We start from the raw sequence: 25,373 nt of genomic DNA, 5'->3' as shown, positions 1-25,373 counted from the left end.
GACCTGCCCAATGCACCAACGATATTCACTTTCTGATCGAACAAGGTACTGAAGTTGAAAATCGTAGCATTATTTCGACTACTTATCGTGTACACAGACACAAAAAAAAAAAAAAAAAAAAATAAAAAAACACACATCATTGTAAAATCAATACATTCATCGTTCCACTCAGAATCTAAAAAAATGTTTAAAAATTTTGAGATTGTTATAAAAAAAATTGCCTGTTAAAAATAAACAAACACTTCTTTTTTTTGTTTTAACATATGCTATGTCATCGATCCATAATCGTTAAAAACCCCCGCGTACAATGACATAAGTATACACCCTGTCACCCTCTATATTATTATAATAATATATTTAAGCGTGTTTCAGAAAAAAACATATGATATACCTACATTTTTATTGAGAAAAATCTGTACAAATATGAGCATAATAAGCAAATGCCAAATTGTATGATAAAATATGAGTTATGATCACTTTATATATAAAAAGTAGTTTGATGTACTATTACATGAATTTCAGAAATTACCTGTAGTTATACATATTATACTATATATATTGCATAGGCAAGGCTGTATCGAAACATTTAAAAAAGTTTCGGGGAAGGGTGGGGCTCCAGACCCCCTGGACCCCCTCATAGATACGGCCTTGTGCATAGATAAAAGATAAATGCTAAATTGGTTCCAAAAATTAAAAATAACTCAACACTATAATCAGACAATTTTTACAAGTTAGTCTGTCAAGAAATTGGAGGAATATGAAGATTATATAAAAAATAGATAAATAGTATAAATATATTAGGTATTTTAAATGGAAAAAAGAAAATCATGAAAAGATTCAATATTTCATTTAATTTTTTTTTTATATTTATAAGTAAATACTTGCTTTTGTACATTTTATACAATCAATTATCGAACAAATTTGCGTTATCGTTTTCTTTAAATAGAAAACTTGTTTTTGTACAAATTATTATAATAATTGTTGTCATTTAATTTAAAAGATATTCACTGTTGTTATTATTCATAATATATATACTATATTCTTATTTCATATGTTACCGTGTACATTCATTAGTAGGTTGTAGGTACTATATTGTTTTATTTTTATTATTTTTAATTTTTACTTTTAAACGCCATACTTACGGCTTATATAATATTTGGTATATAGTTAAAATCAATATGGCGTTTATAAGTAAAAAAATAAAAATAAAAAATAATAGGGGGTATCGGGTATTTGATTCAGAGGACACATAAAATAAGTTATTTTAGCACTCATTAACTTAACGCCCATAAATCATAATATATTATTAAATTAGAAATGTTGGAATATCTTTTTCAGGGTGTTGTATTTAGTATTGTAAGATAATAATGTACTCCCCAAAAGCGTATCGTTATGTATAATGTCTACTGAACCATATAGTTTAATTAGTTATACTTTTTCAGTCCCGATTAAAGATATATTGACAATATATTGGGTTTATAGTTCAGTTATAATTTTGATTCAATAAGGCGCTTTTTGTCTTATCACCGTCCGGGACTCCAGGAGGGGCGATCTGCTTACAATTTGAACGCGATCAGCGAGCACCACGATTAAAGATATAATATCTATTAGTCCTAATCGTGGAGAGCACACCACAGATACTTTATATTATATATCTGTGGAGCACACTCCATTGTTCTGTTGTACTTTTGTGGACACTGGACTGTGGAGTGTTGACACTTGACGTTTGGAGGCACGGAGCACCAGCACGTCTTATTTTTCCATGCCTCGTTTCGTTTGATCAAGAAATCATAGTGCCAACCGCGACCGGTGGTAGTGTGGTACTATTGGTAAGTGGTTACCATCGGTGACCAGCTGCCGTCGGCATGGTCGTTGTGTCTCCGGTCTCTCTCCCACTCCGTCACCGCCGCACGACCATTGTGCGCCATAGCGAAGTAGGGAACTACAATATAGCGAAGTAGCGAACCATTCGGTCCGATACCCCCTCGGCCCTTGTCATAGTCATCATCCTCATCATCATCGTCGTCGTCAAAAATGGCGATAGCATATCTCGCTCATTGAACTGTTTGTGTGCTCGACGTGTGTGTGTGTGTGTGCGTGCAGTTCTTTTTTTCATTAGAGTCGTTTACTCCGGCCCTTTCATCCCTGCGTGCGCCGTCTCGACGATACTCGTGTTCGCCGCCCCGAATTCCACAGCAAAACGGCCAGACGTTCGTCGGACTGTTCGCGTTGATGTGCGCCGGCAGACATTCTCTGCCCCGGTACGCGTCCAATGTCGTCGTTACAATTCATCGTGCATCCAGCCCCTGGAACGGATGATCAGCTCAACGACAGGTCGGCAAACACTTATATATTATACATACAATCGTTTTCGTTTGTCTGCATGTCGCCGTCTTGTTGCACGCCAACCGGACGTGTTCCGCCTACCCCTGACCGTACATCCGTCGGTCGCAAACGTCGTTATTAATATTTTTCGTTGTTGGCGTTCTGCAGCCGTCGGACGACGCGCTTAGGTTTTTCCGTTGGGTGTGGTGTTCTGCTGTCGATTTTTTGAAAAACACATTTTTATTTTTATTTCGACGCCCATATTGTACACTATTCAATGGTCATAATATTATATCACGTAGGTAGGTACCTACATAATAATAAGGTTTCAGTATCTGTATCATCTCTATTGTCGATTGAAATTGTTCAATTTATCGTCGAAATCGTTTGTATGATTGTGCGTTTTACAACCAAGTTTTGCGTCTCTTGGTTGTGTATCGTTATACTGACACTTTTTTTTGAAACTTATGTAGTTAAATACGCTGAAAACGATGGTGAAGTCAGAATTTGGGACTCGGACTTAGTTTCGAAGTTATGACACTTCAAAGTTAGTATATAATACGTTTAATAACTCATAAATGCCCCGTCGCCAAATGGGCCGGCGTCGCCAGTGATGGTATGATGACTATGCCATGAAAAGTGAACCGAGATCGAACCCGGGTCTTGGTAAACAGTTTTTTGCACTATTCACGTTGTATCAATGGTATACAATAATATTAATAATTGTTATTATTTCATCTTAACCTAAGTTCACCCTAGGTGGTTTGCACAGCAAATAGGGGTATATTTTTTAATTTAAATATCCGAGCAAGTGGCTACGCTGGCAATAAACGTATACTTTAAAAACAATATTTTGAAATCCTTGTTCACCCAAGGTAATTAAAAAAAGGTGTAAAATAGGTACATAGGTATTTTAGAAAAAAAAATTTTACAAAATTTTCCTGAAACCTATATTGGCTATATTACAGTTGTTAAAATCTTTGTTTTTTAAAAAAAAAATACAAAAAATCAATGCACACATGATGAGTTTCGAACGCTGTCAGACAAGTCCATAGGCCAACGATACTACCACTGCGCAACTGTTCTACATATGTATATTTAAGCATTATAGGTATTTAGGGGTTATTATATAAAGTTAAACCTTCGATTAGCTATAACTTCAAAAATAACTTTGTGCGCCAAATTCTGATTTCACCAACATTTTTTTTACCCAAAATATAACTAAGTCCCCCGAAAAAAAATTCAAAAAAAGGATGTCCTGTAAAGTAGAAAAGTTCCATAATAAAAAATTGAATATTTTTGTTGGCTATAAAGCTCGCTATAAAGTATAAATGTACACAAATGTGGTCTGTTCTCTGTATGCATATATTACCATAGTGCCCTTTGGTGATATTGTCTAAGATCAGGGCCGACTATCTCCCATTTACTTAATGTATTTTTTCATATCTTCGTTTCTACACATTGAATAAATAACTAAGACTATCCATTTAATTTTAAAAACTGTACCTAATTGTATTATTTTAGACTTTAATAATTTTAATTTTCTTTGTCTGTTGGACTTTCTGGTGCTTGTATTTATCTTGTTTTCAAAATTGCAAATATATTATGTGACCATATCATTATTTAACTCTAATATTAATTGAATAGTTATTAGGTATAAATGTATAATTTGATTGTGGACCCCGCGTAAGTCTTGAGTGTAGGTATAAGCTAGCTCTAAAGTATCAGATAATGCAAAAAATTGATCCACTTAATTGTGGTTCAAATTATACATTCTGTACATTTTACACAGGCTTTTCGCATTAATAATAATATTTATTACTATTAAAACTAAACGAAACCAATTGCAACCATTTAAAAAAAAATAATAATAATAATAATAATCTCAAAACCCCTGTTTGAGAACTTCCCTGGGTTGGAATTCTTATTTACCTTTTTTCACGACAAAATGTTGTCTATCTTCTTCCCCTAGGTCTGATCCATCTCTGTACCAAAATTCATCTTTTTTTGTCTTTTAGATAATAATTTGTAGATAAACAATAAAAATATCAAATTGGTAAGTAGGTTGTTGGAATATAAGTAGGTGAAGTACTAATGTATTATAATAAACATGCAGTGCCTATATTTACTTTTTTTATCTACAATTCTATTTTTTAGTTTATATTTAAAAAAAAATATTTCCACTATGTTACATCTCGTTACACTGATAAACTATAGACTTGACAGTGTATACAGAATGTAATATAAATTGACTGATAGTGATGTTATTTTGATATTTTTTATTAAATATATATTATAAGGTTTTATACCTACTTAGGTATCTTTTGTAAAAGTTTTTTCAAGGATCACGGACCCACCTACCAAGTTCCTGTTACTTTTTACTAAAACCATAATTTTACTTTTCTTTTCTTCAATATTTCACAAATAATTTATGATTGGGGGACGGAGTGGCTGAGCAGACTAAGGCGTCGGTTGCTACACACACCGACGCCGGTTCGATACCTCAACCATGGGTGGCATTTTTCTTTGGGCAAGTCACGGTGTCCGTAGAACAAGTGCCACCATCCCCCACCCGGGCATGGCAGATACCTACAGGTGCCCAAATCAAAAATTCTACCAAAAACAAGCACCCGTGTTCCTCCCCCTACCAACAAAAAACCTACAAACCAAACAAATAAGCTAATGGCCTAAGTAGCCAGGCTTTAACTAAAAAAAAAAAATGTATGATTTATGATAATTACATTATTTACACTATACTAAACAAATATTTATTAGAGCTGGGCCGATAGCACTTTTTTCCGATATCCGATATTCCGATTTATTTTGCCGATATAAAACCGATAGCCGGTCCGATATTTTATTTCCATGAACTGATATAAAAATACTTAAAAACCCGATATATTTTTCAAAAACCGATACCCGATATGGCGATATATAAACCGATGTAGGTAACATTTAAATCATGGGTGGCATATCAAAACATATTAGATTTTTCGCAACGATAAATAATAACAAATTAATAAATAATAAATATTAATAATTTTACAATTTATCAGTAAAATCATAACCACGGTAAGTAGGAGAAATAATTAAATAATAAATAAACGAAATTTAATTTAAATTGTGATTGCATTGTGTTTACTGTGTTTACCAAATCATTTGTTGTTTACATAATATGTCTAAAAATAGCGTTATCGGTATAACCATCACCATTACATACAAATTGATATGCGACTGTATTATATCGGTTTTACTATCGGTTCAAAAAAAAAAAAAACCGATACCCGATTAAACCGATAGGTAGTACCAATATCGGCTGATACTGATATCGGTATCGGCCCAGCTCTAATATTTATGTTTTAACATGAAAATACTATCATTTTTTTTTTTTTTGTAATCTGCCAAATTATGCGTTTTTTATTATTCAATTAGTTGTCAAAGTTGACTCAATAAGTGTCCCCGTTAAGAAGGTATACTAGCTTATAAATATAGTTCTGTTAATCAATTATTAGTTTATGGACTTCTTTCTGAATTATATAATATATACCTCGTGTTTACATCTGTAATTCTTCCAATACAACATTCCAATTTTACTTAATTTTATGTTAGATATATAATTTTTTAACTAAGCACAGTAGAATCTCGGTAAACATTGTTAGATAATCAAAAACATGGTTAAGCGAGAACATATTTTTTAAACATATGAAGGCACATACTTAGGTACATAGGTATAGGCACTAATTATTATTATTTTAAATTTATTTATTATTTACGTAGGTACAGTCATATTGTTATTTAAAAATATACAATAGGTACACATTATTATTATTGTTTGAAAAGGAACCCTGACTGTTAATTGAGAAAGACAAATAATCGTGGTTCTACTGTATGTTGGTATTACAATAATAGACTGAGCATAATATAACCATTAATATATATATTAATGGTATATTTATTCTCTACTATACCGTTATCAAAACCAAATTCTGCTTATAATAGGTATCTAATTATTGCTCGAGTACCCTTGTACTAAAATGGTTGTTTAAAGGTATTTTTTGTATAATATATTGTTCATACTTTTAATTACATTTGTGTAGGTACTAAAGTTGGCTAACGAATAATAGGTAATTACATTTTAAAAATGTTGTCTGTTAAAAATAAAAATGCTTATAAATATAAATTACAATAAAAGTATTACTATTAATAGCACATTTAAAACCAATAAAACAATCAAAAATACCTATATATTCATAATTTTATTAGATTTAATATTTTAATAGGTTGTTACTTAAGTGATGCTGGTTAGGTTTATACTATTATTATTATAACTTATTACTACTTTTTATGATTTAAAATGTTAATTAGTTTATTCATCAATTATAGAATAATGTATTTATCTAATCAACATTTTATTTATTTGTTTTTAGGTTCAAAGAAGTTTCAGAACGTTTAAATAGAAGTATTTTAGGCAATACATCTTCTTATCCTGTTCTGTCAAACATCAAATCCCCAATCAAACAAATTGTAGTAGGACCATATCATATTGGTTTATTATTTGAAGATGGACGAGTGGCTCGAATTCCATTTACAGTACTTGCTGAAAGATTGGACTTGTCCAGATCTACCGGAGATGCAAATAAGTTGCCTTCCAAGTCCAGCAGTGGAAATAGTGGAGGGGGTGGTGGTGGGGGTGGTGGAAATTTAAGTTCTGCCACTCGTCATCTCACTCGACGAGCTCGTATAATGAGATCAGGAACATTCCGTGGAACTTCAAGGTAAAATGTTAAAGAATCCTATATTAATATAAATTTTGGTAGATAATTGTAGTAATTTGTTCAGGTCATCTGGTAGTGGTGTGATAATGAGCAGTGGTTCATCAAGTGGACGTCCAGTTATGCCAGCTCAATTTGTTCCTGAAGAACTTGTAGCTCAAGCACAAGTTGTGTTGCAAGGTAAAAGTCGAAATTTAATAATACGTGAACTTCAGCGAACAAATTTGGACGTGAATCTGGCTGTGAACAACCTTTTATCACGTGATGATGAAGAAGGTGATGGAGAAATTGAAGAAGTCAATGGGCCTGGAGGAGACTCTTATGTTCCTGAAGACTTGATGTCTTTATTAGATGGTGGAGGATTTCATTCAGACCATTCCGTCATTATTGATGCTGATGCAATTTTCTCTGAAGATATGTTTTCATATTCTTCATCTAGAAGGTAAATGTGATATATTGTATTGCATTTTATTTAGCTTTTAAGTATATATACATGGATTTTAGACCCATGTTGACATTTCGTAGGAGTGGTGCTAGAAGGTTAGGTGAACGTGATCGTGTAAGCAATAGTGCAAATGACAGTACATCCAGTGATCGTAATTCAGGACCAAGTGATCGAGACAGTTTTACTAGATGGAGAGATCGTCATTGTTATGGACAGCAACAACATCGTCAAAGACAACAACAGTGGCTTGAAGGAGCACTACGTGATTCAGCATGGGATAAAGATACAGGTAAATAATACATAAAGAAATTAAAATTAAAATATAATTTATAATGCTTTGAATTGTATTTTTTGTAGACTCTAAAAAGAAGGACTCTAACGTTGGACCTTATGAATTTTCCGCAGACTCTAAAAAAAAGGATAGTAATACTGGAAATCCTTTGTGGTTGTCAAATGATGCAGAATATTGGCCAGAACCAAATGTAAAATTTATTCAAATTGCTGCAATCCACTCTGAATTAATTGCCCTGTCTGCTGGAGGACAACTTTATCAATGGAAATGGGAGGATGCTGATCCGTATAAGACTTTAGACGTAGGTAAAATATATAACTTATTTAACATTTTTATTCATATAACATATTTTTTCAGAACAATGTTCATCATCCAAAGACTAATGCTCTTGGTTTAACTAATGAAAAAGTAGTTCTTCTTTCGGGTACTATTATACGAGTTTCTGTTGTAACCGAATCTAATAAAGTAGCTACATGGATGGATGAAAGTCTTACTCATGCTGCTACTGCTTCTAAACTTGAACATCCAGCTCAGCTTTACTCTGAATTTGTTGTTGATCATATCATTTCTATCCATACTTGTCCTCTGTATACTCTAGCGCGTTTGGAAAGTGGAGCACTTTATTGGTGGTATGTATTAATTTACTAATTATTTTGTAGGTTATATGATTTAATTTAAAATACAATTATATTAATACAATTAGGGGAGTATTACCATTTAACCAAAGACGTAAAATATGGGATAAATACCGCACTAAAGCCAGAAAACAAAAAACAAACAATCTAAATTCTGATATTATTGTTGGAAGTCAAGTTTGTATGAAAAACAGTCCACTTTATCAGCCAGGAGCTATTGGTATGTATACATTTTAAATTTTGAATACATAACATGTTATTAATATTAATATTTATTCTTAGGTATAACTTTATATGGCGGTGAACCTAAAATAGGTCAATTATTAAATTCTGCCTGGACATATGCTGATGTTTGCAGATTTCAAATTTTGACACCACCTCAGATATTTCAGTCTCAAAATATTAATAGTAGTTCCTCTAAATCATGCTCACCTATTGAAAAAAGTAAAGAGACTGCCGATAGAATTGACATGCCACCACCTCCTTCTCCAGCATCTAGTACTTGTAGTGAAACAGGAAGCACTGTTCAAAGTTCAAGTAAGTAAATTTGCTTATTCATTTCTATGCTCTATAAATAATTAAAACTGCCTTTTGATGATGATTTTTGAAATAAAAAATGTATTTATTAATCACTAAATATAACCAGATTTGTACATTAGTTAGAATATATTAACAAAAAATAAAAGTGAATTATACCTCAATAAATTTAAATGTACCGAGGAGTGGTTTAAGTAAATAATTTGTTAGAAATTTGAAGATATTAATTAATGTTTGCAATAATTTTTAGAGAGAACCAAAAGAGTGACAATGAAAGGTCTTGAAGATGATAAAAATATTGAAGAAGATTGGCCATTAAAAGATGTTGTATTTGTTGAAGACCAAAAGAGTTTGCCTATTGGTAATGTCTATAACAAATTTATTTCCACACATTAGTTATTACATTCATATTTTTTTACAGGCCGTGTGGTTCATGTGGACGGTTCATATGCGGCAGTTAAGTTTCCTTGTGTTTCAAAAGATATTATATCTGGAATATTTCCTAAAGATAAAGAACCAAATGTAGCTGCAAATGATGATGTAGTGACAAATATCATAAAGATGTTGGACCAAAATGAAGTTAGATTAATGAAAAAAGATGATCTACAGGTGAATATGAAAAATGATAGTTGTATTTTTGATTTTTGATTTTTATTATTTGTTAATTTATACTTAGGTTTGTAAAGTGGCAGTTGCAAGTAAAGTGCCAGATTGTTTTCAGAGAACACCTAGAAGAATTAATATACCTACTGATAACGGAAATCAAATCCTGACTTTAACTATTGATGGCCAAGGTACATTCATTTATTGACATTATTTTATTCATATTAAATTACATTTTGTTTAAAGGTGTACATGCTATTGTAAAAAATGGTTCAAAAATCAGTTATATAAAATTTAATGTAACTAGTGGAAAAATAGAGCAAGATAGTCCTTTTCCGGTTGATGCTAGTGCTTTAATTGGATTGAATCCTGATAATATGCAGATAATTTGTACTGCTGAAGTAATTTTAAATTTGTTACCTTAATTTATTACTTGAAAGTAAATTGTGATTGTAATGTTTTTATATTTTTGCTATAGAGCAAAGACAATATATGTATTTTACGTGATGGTAATCGAACTATATACCCTCTGGCTAAGGATAGTACTGATTCAATGAGAGAGCCACAGTGGTTAGATTTGGGACCTGTACGTTGTATGGGTATTGGTTCATATACAGTTACTTCTCCTCACGTAAAAGCAGTTGCTGCCATCATAGTATTGGATGTAGAACAACAAATACTTATGTCCCGGATATTAAAGCCCAATCTTGAGTCTGTTAAATTGTTGATACAACAGTTATCACTTGAACTTGGTATTAATTATTTATATTTTCTTATTTGATTTTATGTCAACTAAATTTAACAAAGATATATTTTTCATTTTTATAGACAATGGAGTCCTTTTATCACAAATTTTGGCAGAGCGATGCGATGGTAATCGTAATCTTTTACATGCTTGTGTTTCAGTCTGTGCTCCTATTTCAAATAAAGAACTAGAAGGTATTGAAAATATATTATTATCAATAAATAATAAGTTTTTATCTATTATGTGTGCCTTATAATATTATAGAAGGTGATAATGTACCAAATCAACCAAATTCCAATGTCGATACTTTGAATGTAATTCAAAAAGCATTTGGAGTACGATCATCATTTAGTTTACGAGAAATGATGAGACGAGCTTCAGCTGCTGTTAGATCAAGTATGTTATATTATATTATATTATATTATATAAGATAGTCTAATAAGTTTTCCTATGTCAGCATTATATTATGGAAAATATGGTTCCTCATTTTATACTTGTATTTAGCTAATAATAACTGTTATGATTTGACTTATCATCAGGTACCACTAATAATTCATCTGACTCAGAACCAATGGAAATGAATGATGAAGCCCCACCACCAGGTACTATTCCTGAGCCATGGCATGAACCAGTTAATGCAACTACTCAGTCAAACAACCCTGTCTTACCAAATGAAGAAGAAACAATTCAACCTACGCCACCTATTAACCCAAATACTGAAAGAAGAAATAATGCATTGGCTATTTTACGACTTCTGTGTGAATCAAATGTATTTTCACCCCATCTACTGGATCTATTGACTGCTAAGTATGTTAATATTGAAAGTCTTCGAAATCTGATATTAATACTTTTATTATTTTTTTTAATATAATCTGCTAAATAAGTATTTGTAACATAAATATTTTTTTTAACCAATTAGTTCTATAAAAAAATGTTAGGCTTGTGTGTTTTTTTTTTTTATGAATATTTACAAATAATATCTTATTATAATTATTTAGAGATGCCCAAGGACTAACTCCGTTTATGTTAGCGGTGACTGTTAGAGCGTATCCTGCTGCTATTATTTTACTTGATACTATTCATCGTGTGGTTTCCAAAGTAGTACTACCACCAAATATATTTGAGATGCAAGGCACTTCAGTTATGGAACAAGAACATGCGATTAAAAATGTGATGAGTGCTTGGAGATCTTCAGTTGCTGGAACAGGATCCACTCCTAGTAGCAACAAAGGACCTCCAGAAATAGCTCCTCAACCAGTACCTTTGTTTAAGAATTCCCCAGTTGGTAACTTCGAATTACCACCCTATTGGTCATTATCTTCTTCATCTGGATTATCTCAGTCACAACCACCACCTCCACCACCGCCGACAGTACCAATACCACCACAATCGAATGATTTTTCTAAAGGTTAGCTTGTTTTTATAAATATTTGTATTATTATTAAATATTGATGCTGAACATTTTTCCTATATTTATTTAAATTCTTTATTAATTGAAAATACATTTCTTACCATAGGATTTTTCCCTATTCCACCACCCCCACCACCATTTACAATTTACAAGACACATACATGGTATACCGACAGATCATTTTATCGTGATGGTGATAGTGAGAGAATTCTTAAAGCTAAAGAAGTTTTAGCTTCCATGGTTTATCCTACTGGCTCTAATCCAGATTACAGTCCATTGCATGTTATTTGTTGCAATGATACTTGCAGTTTTACTTGGACTGGAGCTGAACATATTAATCAGGTAATATATTTTGTATAAGCTATATTTTAAAGTATTATGTTGATCACATTGTTTTTCATATTGTGAATATTAAATTATGATAATTTGTGTGTCCTTCCACCTCTGTTACTGTTGATACCATCAAGAATATTTCTTTATGTGGTCAAAATGAAGAAACTATCTACCTTGAGAAATGTACTATAATTGCCTCAATTGTTTTGAGTATCTACTGTATCTCCATGCTGCAGTTGTGTGTTCTTAGCAAATATGTTTTTTAGTGTTGTCTCTTTGTGTTTTAATTTATATATTCAACATTATTTTTCTTCATTCATTCATTTATTTCTTCCGTAATCTTTGATTTTCGATAACGTTAAACCAAAGATATATATATATAATAATAATAATAATAATAATAATAATAATAAATAACTGTGTATTTAACTTACCATAGTGAGTATTACCATACAAGGGTCTACCCACACAGCATTTTAATATTTCCCAACTATGGTAAAAATATTTTCAGGAAAACATAGCTGTCAAAATATTTGAAAAAAATGCGTAAATAATAAGGAAATATTTTATTTATATTTTTCGGCCAAGAAGTTTATTTTTGAAAAATATTTTGTAAAAAGCATTAACAAAACATTTTAATCACATTTTTTCAAAAAATATTTTCATGGAAACATTATTAAAACATTAAGTCAACATTTTGTGCAACCATATAGTCCAATGTTTTGTTATCTCGAGAATAAAATATTTATACAATATTATTAGTCAAATATTCATCATTCAAGCACTCCAAAATATTCACATTTCCCAAATGCTGTGTGGGTATTTACTAGTTACTAGTCAGACATTATACTAAAAGCTACTTTTAATTTTTTATAATACAATTAACAGGAACTTTTATTAATATCTATCACAATATTTTATTAATATATAATTGAATAAATAGATATTTTATGTAGTAGTTAGTATCTATTCTAATATTGAAAATTGATAATTAATCTATTTATATCTTAATAATTTATGCTGATGTAAATTCTTAGTTAATGATAACTTTGAATATACATTAAATATTAAGGCCCTTGTAAATCAATTTTCAATCAAAACGAGTGAATGACCTTGGGGACTGACACAAATTAATGCATTTATAGTGGTTCAATTTAAAAAATGTCAAGATTTTTGATTTGATAAAGAAGTTTACTTTGCATCGGAATGAGCATATATTCAATATTTTTTTAATAATTTTTAATATATTATTATTACTATATTATATTACTTTAATATTTTTCTACAAAACCATCATTAAAATGTCCCTTTTCGTTACTACTATACCAATACTACTTTTTTTACTGCTATAGTGCAGTGCCCAATTGTCCGATGAGATGTCCGGGGTCAAAACGACTTTTTCTTTCATAAAGGTTTATGTGGTGGCGGTGAATTGCTGCAAGACACGTTTTACAAATCACAGCGTGGGTAAAGCCACATAATAGAATTTAACACCACTGCTGCAGTGTGAGGGACCTTAAGACACCATAGAAAATATCACTGCTATATCAGTATTATTTAAACATGAGCCCTGATGTCAACTTTTAATCATTGGCACACATTGGCAACTGTATATCAACATGTTTATAAAAAAGTTGAAAAATTAATAAAATTGAAAATGTTTATTACAATCAAGAATTTGCTAAAATTGAAAAAGTGCTCCGACCGATGCATAGTAATCTTGTTTATGCATTCAGAGATCTTTACATTTTTGAAATCAGATCTATGAAATTACTTAACTTTTTGTTAGGTGTACAGCTATTTCACGTCCACAAATTGATTTAAGTTATTTTTATCTAATCATCAAATGACATGTGCATGCGGGTGGGTAATATGTATGATGTGGATGATTGATGGGGAATATAGAGTAGGATATATACGGTTAGGTAATGATGATCATTTACTATATACACAAAGACAAACAAGGGCCACAAGGAACACGACTCCTTAAAAATTACATGTTTTAGTTTGAAAGGGCCTTAATAAAATAAATTATTTCTATGAACAATTTTTTACTAGGATATATTTGAATGTCGTACATGTGGCCTAACGGGATCATTATGCTGTTGTACGGAGTGTGCTCGGGTTTGTCACCGTGGCCATGACTGTAAATTGAAAAGAACATCTCCTACTGCATACTGTGATTGTTGGGAAAAATGTCGCTGTAAAGCTTTAGTACAAGGTCATCAAGCATCTAGATCACAGCTACTCAACAGATTAATTAATGAAACTGATTTAGTGACCCATTATAATTCAAGGTATTATTCTAGAATGTTCTCAAATGAATACTATTTAAAGCTTTTTATTAATTATTTTTCAGAGGAGAAAGTATATTATTATTTTTGGTACAAACGGTTGGTCGACAATCAAATGAACAACGCCAATATAGTAGATCATCCAGACAACGAGCTGCTTCTCGAAAAACACCGTCATCTGACATTGGTAATATTGGTCAAATTATTATTGTATTATCAAAGAGATGTTTTTATATTTTTATGATTGTAGAAATGGATATGCCGGATCATGATTTAGAACCACCCCGATTTAGTCGTAAAGCATTAGAAAGATTACTAAATGATTGGCCTGCAGTAAAAGCTATGATAATGTCTGGAGTAAAGAATGAGTCCGAATCCAAATTACCAACTGACCAACCATATTTAAAAAACCAGTCTGGTACTACATTCTTGGATAAGTTTATGCATTGTTTACTTTTTAAATGTAATGCTGAAGTAATAACTAACTCATATTTAGTAAGTTAATTTTGTAATTGTATTTTAAAAGTTAATATACTAAAAATATTTTGATATATTTAGATGGTTGATGCCCTTGTTGCAACAATTTTTAAAGAACTTCATAATCCATTAAGCAATTCAGTTGAAGTTAACTCAATAGCACGTCGTTTTATTAGATCTGTAATACGTGTATTCGTTGTTTATAGTGTTGAATTAGCGCCTCAAAATAATAAACGACGAATGTAAGTGTTTCGTAAACAATGTGTACAACATTTTATTTTAAATGTTATTTTTTTTTAATTAGGCTTGGAAATTTGTCCTCTCCATTTGCTCGTGCTAGACGTATTTTTCAATCAATGATGAAACTATCAATTGAAGAATTATGTGAAACAGCTGAAAGCTTAATTGCACCTGTTCGTCTTGGTGTCGCAAGACCTACTGCTCCGTTTACATTGTCTACTAATTCTAATCCAGATATACAGGTATGTATCATCGATATGTAATATATTTAGAATAAATAAAATATAATAATATATTATACTTTTTCAGAGTTATGAAGAAATATTTTTTGTTGAGCCAATGGCACCAAATAACATGAATTTGTCCGATCAAATAGAAGGGGCTAATGTTCATAGACAATCCCAAAATGATCAACCCCCAATTGACATTGAACTTGAAGATGAAATGGCAGACAGTAATTTTTTTATATTAACTAAATTTTGAATTATCTTGCATTTATATTGCTTTTAAGCAGTCAGTTTTTCAAAGATGAAAATGTTTTATGCATTATTGTTTATTCTTACTTTTAATTACATTTTTTTGATAATAATGTTAAACGTAATTTTATAGATCTTAAATTTTCTTTAAAAAAGTATATAACATAATATTATGTATGAAAACTGGTCGTGTTAACATTTAAAAGTAACAAATTAAATTTTTGGCTATAAAATACTATAAGTGGTACTTGATTATTTTTTCAGATAATGATGGTGAAGGTAGTGATCCGGAAGATGTAATGGGAAGTGTGCTTGAAAATCATGTTCGATTGGGGCCAAATGGTATTTCTGATTCTAATCAGCAAGGTCCAGTTGACCCAGAATCTGATACAGAAGATATGTTAGTTGAAACAGATTCAGATTCTGATCAAAGTAATCAAGATGGTGGTGGACAAAGAAGTGTTCAAACAGGGGCTACTGCGGGATCTGATACTGATGATGAATCAGGAGAGTCTACTCAACAAGAAGATGGAGAAGAATCTGAAGCCGGAGAAACTGATGAATTGGATGCTGAAGAATTTCTCGTGTCTGAAGATCAATTAGAAAGAAGAGCGTATGTTTTAATTTATAGAATAATAATATAAAATATAAATAATAATTTATCATTTAATATTTTACAGTACAACTTCTGGACAAGGACATAGAACTAATTTAGCGCCACAATCAATGCAATGGGCAATAAGAAACCGCGATACTGCCACACGAACCGCAACAGGTAAAAATTTTAATTGCTTATAAATTATTATATTTAGAGTGGCATTGCTTATAAGTACTATAGATCTCTTACTGCAGTACAAAATGTGCCACGCTAAATATACTAGTCATGGAATTATTATCAAAAACTCCTAGTAGATTTAGATTAGTGTATTTTGTACCGCAGTGGGCGATGTATAGTATTCATAATCAATGGTTAGCAAGTATAAGAAGCTAACCAACTATCAGTACAATTTGTATAGTATAATTTATACTTGGCTTACATAGTAACATGTATTAAATTTCCCTTTCGTTTTAAAATGTATTGTTTGTTTTTATCATAGTTGTAATCATGCATATTATTCTTGATATACTGGATAAAATTAAATTTTATTTATTGAATGTTTAAATGTATTCTTCATAATTTCATTCTTAGATTAATTAACTAATTAAAATATATAAATAATTATTTCATGCTTTGCGGATAAGAAAAAAGTACTTATTTTATTATATTAACTTAGTACCAATATTGTCTGTTTCTAAGTATCAAAATTGTTGTACATTGAAATAATATATCACTAATTTGTAATTATTAATTATGCATGGTTTTTTCAGTTATCGTAGACAATTATAATATCAAAATAATTAATAAATAATGTATTATTATTTTTTACATAGAATATTTGTTATTTTAATATATTTATTAAAATATCTAACAAGGACATAATTATTTAATAGGGTTTAGAGTTGCTTCTGGAAATTCATTAGTATTCATAGATCCTACATCATTGAGGCGGTCTGCTGTAGCTGCAGTTAGTAATAGTACCAATAATTCTGGTAATGGAAACAATAATGCAGCAGCAGCAGCTGCAGCTGCAGTTGCTTCTGCAGCAGCTGGTCTTAATGATTCAATCACAATGGCGACGACTGCTTCTAGCTTAGCTAGAGCGTTTGCAGTAGTCATACGACAAATTGCTGATTTATTAGTTACATCCATAAATGATCCACCATCATTACCAGTAATACCAGTGCGTATAACAGCACAAGATACTAGTAATTTACAGGTAATATTTGAAAAATATTATATACTTATTATATTATTATTCAAGCATACATTGTATTTAGATAATAATTGAGAAGTCACTTAAACCTACTTGGGATTGGTTAATGGCAATAATGGATTCAACTGAAGCACAACTTAGGTTTGGTGCTTCACTCACTCAATCGTCTGATCCACAACATCCAAGACATCCCCTACATTCAACAACTACTACTAATACTACAAATTCAATACCTACTACATCGTCCGGGATAGGTAATGTTAAAATAATTTGAGTTTGGTATCATATTATAATTTATTTATATTTGTATTTTAGGTGCAACTAGTAATAATAATCCGGCAGTTGAACCTCGGCGTGAATTTATATCATACTGTTTATCTCTAATGCGTGCTCACAGTAATGAGCATGGAGATTCTTTACCAGTATTGGATGTTTCATCTTTAAAACACGTTGCTTATGTTTTGGATGCTTTAGTGTATTATATGAGGGCTGATACAGCTGCTGTTAATTGTCAATCTATAAGTCCACCTGCTATTTTATCAGATCCATCAGATCCTTCTGATCCTTGGGTTCTAGATCAACAGGTAAATTGTACAGCTTATACATATAATGTATAATATTAAGTTTTTTCCTAAAATATAAAACACCATTAAAGACTTCAAAAATTAATAATTACATGTTAATCAATGTTTAGCAATATATAGGTTCATTGTCTTAATTAATTCTTCCCTACCTTCCATAATATGTAATTAGTTCTTTGTAATCATTCTTGATTTTTTTTTTAAATCAATTTAAGTAAAGTTAAGAACTCTTATGATATGAATTGGTTTTTCTTATTATTACTGTATTGGCTCCTTTCCCCTAGATTTTAAATATTTATATTTTTAATATGTCAGGATGAAAATGATAATGAAGAAAATGATGAAGAAATTAATACTACAGTACCAATAATCAATCAAACATCTAGTCCAAGATTTGTAGACATGGATTCTGGAACTAGAGGTCGACGTCATGCATTTTTCCAGCGATCAGATTCTACTTTATGTTTAGGATGTCCCCCACCAGATCCTTTTGAAACACCTATGACTCAAGCCATGCCATTAGCTGATCAACCACATTTGCTACAACCAAATGCACGCAAAGAAGACATGTTTGGCTCCCCAAAACTTACTGGTATATAATTATTCTTGATTTAATAATATATTAATAAGTCATAAGTTATATTGGTGAAGAAAAAATATTTATTATTTAAATACATGATCCATTTTGTAGCACCTTTAGATGGATCATTGGAAGGTCTGCCATCAAGGCTTAGTTTATCCAGTCGTAGCGATAATGGAAGTGAACAGTTACCCAAAGAACATGAAAGAAAAAGTTGGTAGAATAGAGTAGAGTTTGATTTTATTGTGTAACCCAGAATTCAGTTATTTTTGGTAAATGTATTGATAGAATTTGGTTGTATTTAAGTATTGTTTATGGTTACAGTGTTACCAAAATATTGCATAATATAATAAATCAAAAACTATCATAGCTTAAACTTTGACTACAATATAGTTTTTTTATCTATTAATATTTTTGTGGTCTGTAATTTTGCTATAATTTAAATATTATCTAATTATATTATATATCATGGTATAATATGCAATGGTACAAACTTATAATACTTTATTATTTATTGCTAATTAATTTATATATAATTAAGAATATTAGTTACTCTTTCATTTTTAAAGCATCAATTTAAAATACATTAAAAGAATACTAAGAAAAAATAATAATTAAAACTTTTAACTTAAACTTAATTATCAATGATAGTTGTCTCTGAGGTTACATGATATAATCAATTTTATAATTATTATTAATATTTTTAAAATAATATAACTTAATGGAATGCATGTTTACATGTAGAGAACTGAAACAATAATGTATTTAAAAATATTAACATGTTGATATCCGCTGACTTCTCTCTAGTGTTGTAGCTACAAATTTCATTGTATTTAAACGAGTTAAATATTACACCTTTGTGTGACTACTAATGAGAAATAATATTTTTATGTAATTTTTCACCCATGTATCATATGCATTTAATATGTTTTTTCTGACAACAGACAAAAACATTTTAACGCGGACTTCACTGTGTTAAGAACTAGTACATCTAGACATGCTTTCATCTTGTTATAACTAATTTAAAACATTATGGTTGAATTATATAATGCACTTGTATATTTATGTAATGATTATCTTTTAAACTATATTATACCGGGTGATTTTTTTATCATTGAACACTCATTATTTCAAAAAGTGTAAACTTTTTTGAAAATATTTTTTTACATAGTTTCAAGTCTCTTGTAAAACAATGTTTTTCTTAAAAAATTATATTTTTAAATATTTTTTATCCTTATAATTTTTTAAGTTTTTTACTTTTTTGAATGACAACATTGGGTTTTAATTTTATATTCCAAAGCAGAATATTTTTCTTAGTATTTTGATTCATGGAAATCAAATTTTGGATGAGTAGTTTATGAGTTATAAATACTCAAAGTTTAGATGAGCGAAGTGGAGTGGTACGGGGTTACCCAGCAAAATGTTTGTCCACTTCACCGAAACTATGTAAAAAATATTTTCAAAAAAGTTTACACTTTTTGAAATAATGAGTGTTCAATGATAAAAAAATCACCCGGTATACTATATAGTAAATATTAAATAATATAGCTATAACTGTTTTAAACATTTTTAGATATATTTATTGTTATTATTACATTCATATTTTAAACAATATTTTTTATTTTAGTTAATAGTAGATATTTTAAAACTTTTTTTCTTATAGCAAGATGATTGTTTGCAACAGTTGAGTGTGCATTTCCTTGATTATCTTAAAATTATTAATATGTATAATTCAAATTGTAGGACAAGATACTGAACCAGAAGATCTCTCTATTCGTGCAAATGTGGTTGCAAATGAAATTCCTGAATTCTTTAATCTTGGTGATGAATCAGACACTTCACAACCAACCCCTGAATGTAAAAAATAACGAAACAAATCCGATAATAATTCAAAAATGTAATAATCATTACTGATTTCAGCTGAAATGACGAAAAGAGATAGAGACTTAATAATTGTACCAACAAGTACTTTCTCTGATACTACATCACCTATGCTTAAAAGTGTAATTGTGAGAGCTCCTTCTGGCGGAACTCCATCCACTTCTGTAAGTTTTTTTAAAATATATTTTTAATTACTAGAACTTTAAAAATGTACATAAAACATATTATTTATATAATATTCATTAATACCAAAGGTTTAGACAGTGATATAATTTAAAGTATTTCATATGTCATATGTTATTTCATAAGTCCGTGTATTTAGATATTTAATCGAAAACTGAAACTTGCAGTTCTAATAATACTATTAAAACATTTAATATTTTTCATAATTGAATTTAATAATAATTTTTAACATAATCATTTAAATGCAAGTAATATGTCCTAATATGTTAGTTGTTTTGATAAATTAATTAATGAAATATGGAATATGCATATAAATGTTCTTAAACCTAAAATATGCGAATTCGTACCAAAATAACAAAACATGCTCTGCAATATTTTAATTATGTTTGTATTTTAAATATACACACTATGAATTGAATTTATATCAAATCAGAATTTCAATATGCACTTTCTAACAAATATGCAATTGCCTAAAGATTATAATCTTTATTTTTTTAAATTAATTTTTCATTCAATTTATATTTAGATGTGCTTAGGTACTTGTTTTTGATACCCAATGGACAATGAGATATCAATTTCAAAATACTTAAATACAATATTTTGAAATATCCATATTGGATATTAATTGAAAGTTACATTTTTATTTTGTGTTCCTTATCTGTAATTTAATTAATTTAGGTACCTAGGGAAATAGAAATGTATGAAATATGTTTTATATATCATTTTTTTTTATTTAAATATAGTCAAGTTCAGCACAAGTAAAACCAAATCCTGATGTGGATGACAGCCATAATTCATTTTCAAATAATGATACTGTTAAACCAATGAATAAGTATGTTAGAAACTATTATTTGTTTATTTGTTTTGTACATACAATCACATTATTAATTTATGTCTTTATTTTAAGGGGAAGTCGTTTAGGAGAGAGTGTTTCCCATGACTTATTGTTAGGTCGTTGGCGTTTGACATTAGATCTTTTTGGTCGTGTTTTTATGGAAGATGTAGGTTTGGAACCTGGATCTGTTGTATCTGAACTTGGGGGTTTCCCGGTTAAAGAAGCAAAGTTCCGCAGAGATATGGAAAAGTTGAGAAACCAGCAAAATCGAGATTTAACACTATCAAAAGTATGTATTTAACACAGTTTCACAGCTTATTATTTATTTAAATATAATATATTGTGTTATTAACTAAAATCAAATTTGATAAATTTCAACAGTTGGAACGTGATCGTAATCAATTGATTCTCATGACTTTCAAAGAATTAAACAATCAGTATAATTCTTATCACCGCAGAACATCTAGTACTCATCCCTGTCTTGCAGTCAATAGAGTAAAAGTAACATTTAAGGATGAACCCGGAGAAGGATCAGGGGTTGCCAGATCATTCTATACTGCCCTAGCTGAAGTAAATATAAATACATTTTTTTCATTTGTAAAACAATATTTATTTATTAATTAATGATTTGTATTTTTTGTTAAGGCTCTTCTATCATGTGATAAATTGCCAAACCTTGAATCAGTTCAAGTTGGTGGTCGATACTCACAATATACTGTTCTACAACGTTTAAGAAATCGTGAGCGCACTGAATCTCCTCGAATAAGACATGCTGGTCCATTATCACCACGAGTGCCATCAAGACGGTCTGAGCGTAGTGATCGTGAACAACGCCGTACACTCTCTGTTGATGCACGTTCATTTGTTCCTAATTCTGGATCATCCGATGCTAATCCAAATTCTCATTTAACCCCTCACCAACAACAACTTGGTGAACGCCTGTATCCAAAAGTATTTTTTTTTAATTAAAAATAATTTTTGGTTGTAAATGTATAAAAATATAATTTAATTTGTTTTAAAGGTTGTTCAAATTAGGCCAAGCTTGGCCAGCAAAATTACTGGAATGCTTTTAGAGTTATCACCTGCTCAACTACTTACATTATTAGCATCTGAAGAAGCTTTGAGAATGCGTGTGAATGAAGCTATTGCATTGCTAATGCAAACTGTTGAAATGTCATCTCTCGTTGATGTGTCTCATCCATTACCGCCTGCTGATAGTCTACTTGGTATTTTTGTTATTTTGATTTATAAATTAACATACACAATTATTTATTAATTGTTTCATTTCAGAAGATGTTGATTTGTTCTTAAGTCTTTCCGAACAACATGGTTCTAAATCTGCTCCACCTGCAAAAGAAAATATTGCAGAAGAAAATGTAACAGAAGAAAACTTGGATGATAACACACCATTATTTTATTGCCCTGGTAAACAAGGATTTTACTCGCCGCGACAAGGAAAATCTTCTTACGAACGTCTGAATGCATTCAGAAATACTGGGAGGTAAATTTTATACTAAATTTGTACTTATACATAATTTATATCTATTTGTTTTACATTGTTTTATTTATCAAAAATATGTTATTTAGATTGATTGGACTATGTCTTTTACAAAATGAGTTGTGCCCAATGTATTTTAATCGCCATGTTCTTAAAGTGATACTTGGTAGATCCATAAGATTCCATGATCTAGCATTTTTTGATCCAGTCATGTATGAAAGTCTCAGACAACTTGTGTTAGATGCTGAATCAAAAGATAAAGAATCATTATTCTCAGCTTTAGATTTAAATTTCAGGTATATATTTTTAATCTAACAAAAGTGTTGAAATAAATATTCATGATTATTTTTATACTTTAGCATTGATCTTAGTCAAGAAGAAGGTGGTGGAAGTGTAGAATTGGTTAGTTGTGGTGTTGATATTGAAGTGACTCCGAGCAATGTTTATGATTATGTAAGAAGATATGCAGAGTTTAGAATGTTCAAAACTCAACAAAAAGCATTCTTTGTAAGTTAAAAATAATAATATATCAACTGATGAGTACTTACAATATTGATACTTGATTATACTCTTAGGCATTAAGATCTGGAGTATTTGATGTGATTCCTGAAAGTTCATTAGATGGTTTAACTGCTGAAGATTTGAGATTGCTGTTAAATGGAGTTGGTGATATTAATGTACCTTTGCTAATTTCATATACTAGTTTCAACGATGAGTCTGGTCTTGCCACTAGCGATCGTCAAATAAAATTTAAGCGTTGGTTGTGGTCTATTGTTGATAAAATGACTCCATCCGAAAGACAAGACTTGGTAATAATCACTTATATTTTTAATATTAACTAAGAATTCTACCAACAATCGCATTATTTTTAATGCTTGTAATATATTTTCAGGTATATTTCTGGACCGGATCACCAGCGCTACCTGCATCTGAAGAAGGATTCCAGCCAATGCCTAGCGTCACCATGCGTCCTGCTGACGATTCACACTTGCCAACTGCCAACACGTGTATATCTAGATTGTATATACCACTATACAGCAGTCGTACTATACTTAGGCACAAACTATTGATTGCCATAAAAACTAAGCATTTTGGATTTGTTTAAATTTATGGTTTGTTATTTTAAATATATGTCAGAGAAAAACTACTAAAACAGAATAATAATAATAATGTTTTTGACAAGTTTAAAAATCCTGTTTTATTTATTTTTATTTTTATTTTCAGTTCCAAACATGTTTATTTTCGTAATGATAATTTTCTATTTTTTCTTTATATATATTTGTACTTAAAAATATGTATCTGTGACTAAAAAAATATTATTAAGTGGTATAAATCACAATGAAACTATTATATTTCTCATTTTAGCTATAAAATAATTGTGCAGTAACATTACTCATGTGATGTATTGAATTATCTATAATTTTTATATTTCCTATAATAACTTATAAAAAAATATGAAGAAATTATTATGTAATACAATGATTTTGTTATTGTTAGTGCTTTATTATACATATACAATTTATGCTTTAAAAATGTATTTTAATGGGAATCTGTTGTTTTTATTCAAACTTTCTTACTTAATTTTCCTCAATAATTTAATAATAAAATAAATCATAATGTAATTAAATGGATAATTGTATGTACATACAAACCTTAATTTTAAAATGAGTTTTAAAAATAGTAAATATTCAATTTAAAACAATGAATAAAAGTTAAATGTTGGTATGCACATTTTTTAAGTTGGACTCTAGTCTTGAAGTGATCAGATAACTGGCTCATGTTATGGTAATTTATTTATAGTCATGGTCATATCTATGTATTTAAATGCTCTATTATTCATTCATATTATGGCTCCCTCACAGCCTACCTTTATTTTAAGGACAATTTATTATAAAAACTAAATTGATAAATAAACCAGTGATGGCGTATAAAACCATTTTATTAAAATACCCATTTCAGATTTCAACTTGAGTTACAACAATCTGATTTGAGTTGGTTAAATGTATAATGTAGATTTATTTATATTGATTTGACAAAGAATGTGGACTGGTGGCCGAGCTTGTTCTGTTGTATAATGATGTGCATTTCTGATTTCACATAAAAATTCAATTTTCATTTTTATAAGTGTATAATAGTACTATCAACTTACAATTTTGTGTTAGCACAACAAATAGTTTGTATTTATTTTTTAAAATATTAACAAAAATTCTTATCTAATCAACAGCTCATGCCCACAGTAACTATAGACCTACTAAATAAATATATAATGAAACAAAACATGGAATTGATCAATCTCGTAAGATTAAACATGATTTTTTTTGTTTATCAAGTTACTAAAGAATAGGTACATAAGAATATTGTTATTGGTTTTTTGTATATTAGCTGATATACTAAGTTTTATTACACAATGAGGCTT

The 25,373-nt window shown here is 30.0% G+C and overlaps 1 protein-coding gene across 7 annotated transcripts; it reads left to right on the top strand.

Moving 5' to 3' along the window:
• The first annotated feature begins 1,963 nt into the window (after positions 1-1,963).
• Positions 1,964-24,504, top strand: LOC100166853 (E3 ubiquitin-protein ligase UBR5). 7 transcript variants are annotated; one of them, XM_029486524.1, is made up of 44 exons: positions 1,964-2,334; positions 6,753-6,985; positions 7,019-7,100; positions 7,165-7,539; positions 7,602-7,831; positions 7,900-8,135; positions 8,192-8,463; positions 8,538-8,689; positions 8,752-9,006; positions 9,257-9,367; positions 9,428-9,615; positions 9,683-9,800; positions 9,856-10,010; positions 10,088-10,361; positions 10,438-10,548; positions 10,619-10,750; positions 10,894-11,161; positions 11,353-11,762; positions 11,872-12,107; positions 14,157-14,395; positions 14,458-14,579; positions 14,643-14,887; positions 14,951-15,111; positions 15,174-15,351; positions 15,419-15,563; positions 15,850-16,198; positions 16,266-16,360; positions 17,077-17,402; positions 17,464-17,653; positions 17,715-17,983; positions 18,296-18,572; positions 18,672-18,773; positions 20,304-20,417; positions 20,481-20,605; positions 21,368-21,456; positions 21,532-21,748; positions 21,841-22,029; positions 22,105-22,410; positions 22,481-22,685; positions 22,750-22,960; positions 23,047-23,253; positions 23,317-23,464; positions 23,533-23,766; positions 23,850-24,504. In XM_029486524.1, the coding sequence occupies exons 1-44, from the start codon at positions 2,273-2,275 to the stop codon at positions 24,060-24,062; spliced, it is 8,856 nt and encodes a 2,951-aa protein (XP_029342384.1). In that variant the 5' UTR covers positions 1,964-2,272; the 3' UTR covers positions 24,063-24,504. The 7 variants fall into 7 exon arrangements, with proteins under 7 accessions (XP_029342384.1, XP_016660382.1, XP_016660381.1 ...); XM_016804893.2 differs by having other exon boundaries at positions 6,753-7,100; positions 7,948-8,135; positions 22,753-22,960; XM_016804892.2 differs by having other exon boundaries at positions 6,753-7,100; positions 7,948-8,135.
• The last annotated feature ends 869 nt before the right edge of the window (positions 24,505-25,373 follow it).

The sequence above is a fragment of the Acyrthosiphon pisum genome, chromosome A1 (genome assembly GCF_005508785.2).
Source record: "Acyrthosiphon pisum isolate AL4f chromosome A1, pea_aphid_22Mar2018_4r6ur, whole genome shotgun sequence".
Taxonomy (NCBI): Eukaryota; Metazoa; Arthropoda; class Insecta; order Hemiptera; family Aphididae; genus Acyrthosiphon; species Acyrthosiphon pisum.
The sequence above is the reverse complement of the archived record's forward strand: the minus strand, read 5'-3'. Positions and strand labels throughout refer to the sequence as shown.

Excerpts from the sequence above, each read along its gene's own strand:
- LOC100166853 (XM_008185484.3), top strand. The coding sequence starts at position 2,273 with ATGTCGTCGTTACAATTCATCGTGCATCCAGCCCCTGGAACGGATGAT. Across the intron at positions 21,749-21,840 it reads GAGATTTAACACTATCAAAA|TTGGAACGTGATCGTAATCA; the intron begins GTATGTATTTAA and ends AAATTTCAACAG. Across the intron at positions 23,767-23,849 it reads CATCCGAAAGACAAGACTTG|GTATATTTCTGGACCGGATC; the intron begins GTAATAATCACT and ends ATATATTTTCAG.